The following is a 9,471-nucleotide window of genomic DNA, read 5'->3' as shown; positions in this document are numbered from 1 at the left end:
AAACATGCATAATGTACAGGGCTCCCACACATCACCCACCACCACCACCTTGCATTGTTGTGAAACATTTGTTACAAATGATGAAAGAGCATCATCAAAATATTCTTACCAGCTATAGGCCATGTCTTACGTTTTTAACACCTTGAATAAATATTATATGTCAGTTGTAGTTCATGAAAGAACGTTCTCATATTTTCTCAGTTAACCACAGTCCATCATCCACCACAAGAGGAGTCACTGTGTTAAACAATTCCATGTCTGGTACAATCAATTCAAACTGCACCCTCGGAGGATCTCATTTCCGACGCAGAGTTGTGCTGTTATTTTAGAAAGGCTCCATGTTTTTCAAAGCTGCTAGTAAGGAAGTCATTGCAGCTGTAGATCAGGGACATTATTTAAGTTCTCTCTTTACTTACTGTGGTGTTTCTCAGTCTTCTGTGATTTTGCAGATTATAGGTGATGTTTGTTTTTATATTTCCTGACCTTCTGAATTTATGATCCCCCTCTACCATTAGCCATTTTGAATTGCGGCATTAAAAAATTTGCATGCACTAAACTTTATACTCTTTTTTTTGCTCTTAGCCTGAAAGCTGTGCAGTGCCCCCAAGAGAGCTAGAGACATATAACTTGTGGTTTTCATGGAGTTTGAGGCAAGGTTTGATGTAGAGATTTGGTTAATCTTGGTAATTGGACAAAGTGTTCTCTGAATTTCTTCCTCATAAATCTCTGGAATTTGGCACCAACTTTAAAGGGGAAGAGAACAAAGGCGTAAGTGTTCTCAAAGCAAGACTCCTGCCACTGTCCTCACCTCTAGTTTCAGGTCCATTCCTGGGGGGAAGAATACAATGTGCAGGGCAGGGATGAAAAGACATTGGCTGCGGATCCAACTCACGCCTTAAAGAAGGATTTTACCACCAGGAGGAGACATTAGGAATATGTGCATATACATCTATACATTACATGTGTAGAATGAGCTCCTTGAAACACTTTTCAAGGGTGTAAATTGAAATCTCAGGTGCAGCATAGAACATAGATAAGCAGGAATGTTTGCAGAGTGACCAAGTGGTAAATTTTCCTGACTGACTAATGAACTTCGTTGATATCAGTTAGTGCAGTTGGGTCTCAATCCCGATAAAGGAGTTTACAGGGTGTGTCAGAGATAAAGGCCCTTTCCAAAGTGACAGTCCTGAAAAGAGATTTCCACAACTGAAAGCCAATATAAAGGGTAGAAGTTGCACCTGGAAGTTTCACTGGCATCACCACCTTCTTCCCTGCAGGCAAAATGAAAATCCCTGTGAGTATTTGTTGACACTTCTCTGTACTCTTGGGGTGGCTGCTTGCAGAGGATGTTCATATCTAATATGCCTCAAAATTCAGGGGTCTTAGACAATCACTGTGCATGCTTCCGAAGGTATGGTTTAAAATGAAGTTTTGTGGTTAAGTTAATAAATTCCTTGACAGGAACAGTGTTAAATATTGTCAGATATTTATTTGTCCATTTTCTATTTTTTAGATGCTTACTAAGAAAATAAAAAGAAAAGTTTGGAAATATATATAGAATTTTAATTGGAATGGTTTTTTAAAAAGATTTATTTATTTATTTCTCTCCCCCTTGTCCCTCACCTTGTCTGTTCTCTGTGTCCATTTGCTGTGTGTTCTTCTGTGTTTCCTTCTATTCTCTTAGGTGGCACCAGGAGCTGCTTCTGGGACCTTCTGGAGTGGGAGAGAGGTGCTCAATCTCTTGTGCCACCTCAGCTCCCTGATCTGCTGTGTCTCTTATTGTCTCTTCTCTGTGTCTCTTTTTGTTGCATCATCTTGCTGTGCCAGCTCTTTGCTCAGGCCAGCTTGCCACGCAGGCCAGCTTGCCTTCACCAGCAGGTCCTAGGAATCGAACCCTGGAACTCCATCTGGTAGACAGGAGCCCAATCACTTGAGCCGCATCAGACTCCTGGAATGATTTTTAATAACAGTTCCTTATTATAAGCTTTGGAGGGAATGTGTGCATTTGAGAACAACAGCATTTACTATCTAAAAGAGAAGGCATATTTTTAAAAATACTACTACTGATGATACAAATAATAGCAGCTGTTATTTCCCAAATGTGTACGAGGGCCTGCATTAAGCATTTCACATGAATAAACTTTTATATTCCCTGAAACAATCTTATGGGTTGGATTGTATTATTCTCCATTTTACTGAAGAGGAGACTGAGGCACAGTGGAAAGTGGTTTTCCCAAGGCAGTAAACGTGGGATTTAGGTTTGAAATTTACCGATCTTACATTCCATCTACAGGACCAACCATAGCAAAATTTAAATTTCCAGGTGATGTCAGGGGCTACTGATGTTGTGTTAATTCTCCCTGAAGGAAGGTCCATTAACTAGAATCTATAGGAACATCAGATGTTACTAGAGTTGGCCTAGGGTGAGAAGAAGATGTGTCTATGTTAGCAGGCAGACTGGATATCTGCATACAAGTCCTGTTAGATTCTCCACCCTTGGTTCACAGGAAAGAAATGTTAGAGGTGGGATGGAAAAGACAGTAGAAAAGTCCCACTGACAGCCTTTAAAAATATTTGCCCTTCCCTCAGATCCTCTCTATCGATAGTTTTCAATGATGGAGCAATGCACTATGATGTTCAGGAGAGGAAAGATCACAAAACGGAGGTCAGCATGTTGGAGCAGACTCTTTTAAGTACAGAAGAATATCAGAACTGCCTCAGTGTCAATGTCAGGGCTCATTGCTGCTTGTCTGATGGTATCTTCAAGGCCTGGGGTGTAGGAGAATATGCAGGTTTTCCTTGAAGTTGGCTTCCAAAGTTAATAATGTGCCCAAGCATCCTGCTTTTTTAGTTTTCCTTAGAAACCCACTGTGTCTCCATCATCCATGAACCTGTTTTAAATCTACTTTACCTTCTCAATCTCAAAGAGTTAATTAAATTTTTTACTGGGTGACATAACTCGACCCCTGTAATCCAAAGTCAGTATGACTCGTAACAGGATATTGCTATCATAAAATGGCAATGCACTGCTTGCCTGCCCCAAGTTGTTTCTGGCAGAAGAACACATGCCTACCCAGAAGGTTACAATGTTGAGAAGGGTCAGAAACTGGGTGGCAAAGATGGAATCCTTGTGCCTGACAAAGAGCATGAACTCAGTGAATATTAAATGAGTGAATGTGTGTGCTTCCCACTTTGTAAATGTACTGTTGACTGCCCACAACCACTTACCAGTGTCTCTAGACATATGCTTTCTGAGATATTTGTGCTTTCCTGTCTCACGTACCCACCTTGATGACTAACTACCTTACAGAGGGCTGATATGACTTGTCTGTCTTTCAGGTGGTATCTCTGGTGGTACTGGTCATCTTTGGGACTCAGTCTCATGGATATGAGGTAAATTGGCTTGTTATGGGCTTTCTGTCTAGAAAAGAGAAGGAAATATAAGATCATCTGAATGACAGGGAGTCCATATGTCCTATTTTGGATGGAATTCCAAAAATAACCAACAATGGAAACAATGAGGTTGGTTATTTCTCTCCAACTGCAATAGCTTCAAAAATGTTACCCATTCTTTAAGACTGTGGTCAATCTCATTTCTCCTGTGATGTCAAATTCTCCCCTATCTGATATTTTAATCAATGAGGAAAGATTTATATTCTTAATCCAGCTTGGGCTCTTGGTCGAGGGTCCCAGGAGAGAGGTGTCAGGCTTCAATCCCTTATTCACAGCAGGGGGAAGCCATTACTTTGTGGGAGGTCGGGAGGATTGCCTTTCAAATGCATAGAACTCACAGAACTATTACGTCTTTGTTGTAAATCTAGGTTTATAACATCTTCAGTCCAACCAAGGATGGTGGAAGTGTTCAGGAGACAATGACATTTGACAATGAAGAAAATGTTGCCATTGTTAATGTCCATGCAGGATCTTGCTCCTCCACCACGGTTTTTGACTACAAACATGTAAGCAGCACGGGATATTCATTGTCTTCAGTACCTGATTTTTAATGGGAAAAGGGCAGCTGTTTATAACATTTGTTGTCTAAGATCTATCATTGCAATTATTAAAGAATTTCCCATTTCTTTTCTCCTTTAAATAATCAAGCAATCAAACAAAATCATTTCTAAGAAAAAAAATAGAGCAGAAAGCATACAAGTTTGCTTGTCCTCTTCTAGTGGAAATTAGATTCATGATGCCATTGTCCCACTAAGGGCTCAGAAAGTAAATACAAGGGTGACCAAAGCCCAGAACAGTCCCTGGCACACAGGCCCTCAAAAATATTTGTTGAATCAATCAATGAGTAAATAAGGGTTTCCAGTACAAAATATTATGCAGAAAAAGAACAACCATGAAGAATAACTGCCACAAAATAGCAGAAAACCAGAACAACTGTATACATTTAATTAGGTAATAAGGTACATAATAAGTCACGTTTCTTTCATACGAAGGAAAGCATGTTAACTAAAAACACTACTATTTCCAAGTTTTAGTTACTGGTATTCACAATAAGTATCAGAAACCTGCTGAGAAAACTTACCCTGTCCTTCATCCATTGATTCATTTGTATGTTTTCCATTTATCCTGCCAACACTAATTATGGACCTGCTTTTGACTAGGCATAGAGCTAGGCACTGTGGACATAAGTAGGTCGTGGCCAGCACACCAGACTTTCAAATATGCTTTTCTTCTCAAAATCTCCTTACATGCCTCCACTCCATTGGTTTCAGAAGTTCCATAACACATTTGAAAGTCCAGGGTATTTGATAGAGACAGTTAAAAAGAGGCTGTAATGAAATTGAAATTCCATTCTTGATGAGGGTTATGTGGCCTCAGGTCCCTTCTGGCACTTCCATCCGCCCTTGCTCTTCCAAGCCATCCTTAGCCAGTCATCTTGGGTTTGGGGTGGAGAAAGGATAGAGAAAACTGGAGAGGGAGAGAAGCTGCTAAAGGAGGGGCTAATGGGTGAAAAATGTGTTGTATTGGGGGTGGTGAGGAGGTATGTATAGGATATCTTCTAAAGGAGCATCGTTTAATAGAACTTTCTGCAATGACGGAAATGTTCTATATCTGCATTTTTCAATATGGAAATGTGCAAGAGAAGGAGTAAATTTTTAATTTAATTGAATCTGAATTTAAATAGCCACTTATGACTAGTAACTATCATATTGGACAGCACAGTTCTAAGTAATATTGTATTTACTCCAATATGGGAGGGGTTGTGCAGAATAAAATCAACAGAAAGACAGAGAATTGCTCCTTCTCAATCTTTTCATTCCCAAGATGGCAGGATCTGCCTCCATTACATGAATGGTTGGGTAGGATTCATGGGTTCACATAATTTCAAAAAGATAGAAATGACAAGTGAAAAAAAAATGTTTAAAAGAAGTAAAGTCAATAGAATTGACTGCGGACTGCAAAGCAAAAATATATATTCACTGTGCATGGACAAGTCTTTCCTCCAAGTCTTAGACACTGTCCAAGTTCACAACCCAGGGAACTGGGAGGGGCAGTGACCACGCTCTTGCTGCCTCAGGGCTACATCGCGTCCAGGGTGCTCTCCCGAAGAGCCTGCTTCATCCTGAAGATGAACCACGAAGCCATCCCTGCAATGGACCAACTCAAACGGTACATCTTCGAGAAGCAGGTAATTCTGGGGCACCTTTGAATAATCTCTGTTCCTTTGAGCTAGACAATATTGGTGTCTACGGAGAAATGCAGGTGCTGGGGAAGATCTCAGTATTATTCTTTACCATGGACAAAATCCTCTCAACTTATCAAAGTGTTTTCACCTTTACTGTTCTTGAGAACATTAATACATCTCTTGCTTGATTTCCACCATGTGTCCTAAAAACACAAACATATAATACATTCTAGTGTCTATAGAAAGGGCTAAATTGCCCCTCTTCTCAGAGCAGAGTTCTAAGAGATAGTAATTGTCAGAAAAATTTGTGGAGTTAAAAACTCATTGGCAAAAAAGATGCAAGAAACAGTATAGTATAGTATAGTGAGAGTTAACAAACCCTGCACTGAGGCCAGAGAACTGGGATCTAATTCTCCCTCCATAGCTTCCCATCCATGCCACTTTTGGCATGGGATTTACTCTCTCTGAGTTTTATTGGCCATCAGTAATAATGAGTAATATTAGTATATTGAGACTTCAGGGCAGACATACTAACTATAGTAATAATGAGAATTCAGGGCAGACAGCATGGTCAGAAAGGGATGATGCCTTGAGGTGCCCGGCTGCCTTCTGAAAGAGAGAAGCAAAGTCCTAATTTAGAATAAGGTAGTACTAGGTTGTGCCAGCTTATTTTACTGTGTCCTTACCCTACTATACTGATCCAGGCTCTGAACAGCATGTACTCCGACAAATACACCTGGGTCAAGTACAATCCTCTGGAGTCTCTGATCACTGATGTGAAATGGTTCCTGTTTGGGTCACCCATTGAGCAACTCTGCAAACATGTCCCCTTGTATAAAGGGGAACTGGATGAAAAGAAACGTGAGTACCAATTAGTCATTCGTTCACCAACATTTTCTGAAACCTCATTGTGTCCCAGGCACTCTGCTAGGTGTTGTATGAAGTGCAAATAAGTATAAAACATGCCTCAATTCGTTAGCTTTTAGAATTAAATACCTATGATGTCCAGAAAGTGTGCTGAATGTTAGGGAAACAAAAATGAATAAACCTCTGACCTTTATGAAATACATAATTCAGTTGACAAGTAAACACAGAGGATGGAATGGAAACAATATTCCTAGGTGCCAAGGAAAAACTTTTGGATTTTCTTATGCTTTCACAGGAAAGAATTTAAAGTAGGAAAAAGCCTTCTGGGCCCTTAGAATAGCATATTTTGGCGATGGTAGAAAGGAAGTTGCTGAGAAACATTCTCAGAATCTAGGATAGAAATGGCCTAGGGAAAAGCAGGTGAACTGCACTGACAGACATTGACCAAAAGCTCTGGTTCTTCCAGGTAACATACGTCACTGCAGTTATATGCTGGTATTTTCACCCAAAGTTTCTAAATGTGATAGACTAGTCAGAGTGAAAGAGAACAAGGCCAACAGATGATGAACACAACAAAAGCAATTCCCCAGAGTAGTGGAAGGTAGATAAAGAAGGAAAGAATTAGCATTCATTACATTTTTACTGACCAGAAAAGATTTAAATATTTTTTAGAAAGTAAGTTCATTAGCACTTATAAGGAAATGCACATATGACTATCACTGGTGCAGAATGTCAGAGTGTCAACCCAGATTTAGCAGTAGCCCAGGAATTGTCCGTCTTATTTAAACTAATATATTATTATCCTTTGCAATGCAAGAATACAAGTATAGCTAAAATCTTGGGTCATGAAATCAGTATTTATTTGTGCGTATGTGTGTGGAGGGATTACCATGTACAACTCCTAGTCAACACTTTACAAAAAGCATTGGTTTGTTGCATTCTAATAATATATTTCTTAATGGTTCGTTTTTTTTTTTTCTATTTAAAATTTCCCTTGTTCAGATGATACTGGTGCTGCAGGTTGCGCAAAGGTTGGACTCCTGGGCGTCTTGGGAATTTCCATTTGTGCAGATATTCATTTTTAGGCATCAGGGCATTGATTTCACCATTTGAAATAACTACATCTTTGATGCCCACTCAGATGCCAAATTAAATTCTTTCCCAATGTCCCGACTAATCTTGAGATTAAAGAGTAAAACATAAATGCTCTATTTACAGATATTTTGGTGTTGGCTCTTTTTTTTCTTTTGTAACAGCCAAGAGAAACCAACCAATATTTACGTTCTTCTTGTATACCATTATCAAAAAACTTGACTGCTCAGGTGAAGGAAACTATCCCCTCTGACAAAGTATTAAAAAAAAAAAAAGTTGTAGATTCAACCTTAATAAATATGATCATGATATGTGTTGTCCTGCGGAATGGAAAAAGGAAGAAGGAGGAGCACCCATCACCCAGGGAATGAGGCCCCTTACTGAAAATCTTAACAGCAGTAGACCCTGACCAGGATGCCTAGTCAATACATAGAAGGAAAACAATTAGCAAGATTTCAAATCAAGCGCATAATATAGCTGAATCACTGTGGATGGTCAGCTGGGTAAGTTCAGGACAAAGAAGAACTATTTTAACAAGAACTGTTCCCTGTCATAGACAATTTCTTTTCCTAACATGGTGCCCTATTTCTTACTAACCATTAACAAATTTATTTTAAGCTCTTATCATGTACTTAGCACTGAATAGGTATGCTGGGGTAAGATACCCAAGACAAATCTATCATAACCAAGGAAATGATTTTCTTATTGGGGAAACAAGACATTTATGTGAAAACATTTGCTAATGACAGTAAAGAGTGCATAACAAAGTGCCAAAAGATTGGTAGAGTGTGTTATCTAGGACCTCAGGTGATGGAACCCAAATCAAATTAGCAGAGGCAAGGGGTGGGGGAGAGTTATTTTCTCACATAATTAACCATGGGGCAGCAGGGATGTTTTGATCTCAGAGTGGCTAGAGTCTGAACACTCAACATCCATGACTCTCCTCTCCTCTCTACATGTCAGTCTCAGCATCTTACACTGGCTTTCTCCATGAGGATAGAAACAATGCCATTGTCAATATCAAGTTTCCCTTCTTTCCAGCTTCATCACCAGAAAGGGAGGGGCTCTTGTTTAGTTCTAATTTCAAAAATCCCTGGAAATGACCATAATTGACCCACTTGGGGCATATTTTCATTCCTGTAGTCAGGATGAGGGGGAGAGTGTTATGACTGACAACCTCCATTAGCATCTATTGCTTAGAGATGTGTTATCTTCATTACTAGCTTTCATATTCTCATTTTTTAAAAAAAGATTTATTTATTTATTTATTTCTCTTCCCCCTCCCCCACCCTGGTTGTCTGTTCTCTGTGTCTATTTGATACGTCTTCTTCTTTGTCCACTTCTGTTGTTGTCGGCGGCACGGGAATCTGTGTTTCTTTTTTGTTGCATCATCTTGTTGTGCCAGTTCTCCGTGTGTGGGGCGCCATTCTTGGGCAGGCTGCACTTTCCTTCGTGCTGGTTGGCTCTCCTTACGGGGCGCACTCCTTGCACGTGGGGCTCCCCTATATGGGGGACACCCCTGCATGGCACAGCACTCCTTGCGCGCATCAGCACTGCGCATGGGCCAGCTCCACATGAGTCAAGGAGGCCCAGGGTTTGAATTGCAGACCTCCCATGTGGTAGATGGATGCCCTAACCACTGGGCCAAGTCTGCTTCCCTTATATTCTCATTTTTAAGGCAGAAATTTGAGTTCTGATTTTCCTTTCTCTGAGTCAGTTAACCCTCATGGCTGTGCAGTGTTGGTGTCACAATGAATACCTGTCACATGCAGCAGGTGGAGTGGACCATGCACATGCCTAAAAGGAATATGCCTCAGTGGAAGCTACAAGGAAGCTGCTCCAGAAGGAGCTCCTTCTTAAGGGCAGAAAATGGT

General features: G+C 40.2%; 1 protein-coding gene across 1 annotated transcript; it reads left to right on the top strand.

The window, feature by feature from the left end:
• The first annotated feature begins 840 nt into the window (after positions 1-840).
• GKN2 (gastrokine 2) lies at positions 841-7,720 on the top strand. The gene is made up of 6 exons (XM_004449209.5): positions 841-1,294; positions 3,340-3,393; positions 3,822-3,959; positions 5,531-5,641; positions 6,343-6,499; positions 7,508-7,720. Exons 1-6 carry the CDS (start codon positions 1,283-1,285, stop codon positions 7,588-7,590), a joined length of 555 nt encoding a protein of 184 aa, XP_004449266.1. The 5' UTR covers positions 841-1,282; the 3' UTR covers positions 7,591-7,720.
• The last annotated feature ends 1,751 nt before the right edge of the window (positions 7,721-9,471 follow it).

Source organism: Dasypus novemcinctus, chromosome 17 (assembly GCF_030445035.2).
Source record: "Dasypus novemcinctus isolate mDasNov1 chromosome 17, mDasNov1.1.hap2, whole genome shotgun sequence".
NCBI classification, from domain to species: domain Eukaryota; kingdom Metazoa; phylum Chordata; class Mammalia; order Cingulata; family Dasypodidae; genus Dasypus; species Dasypus novemcinctus.
This window is presented reverse-complemented; position numbering and strand designations above follow the sequence as displayed.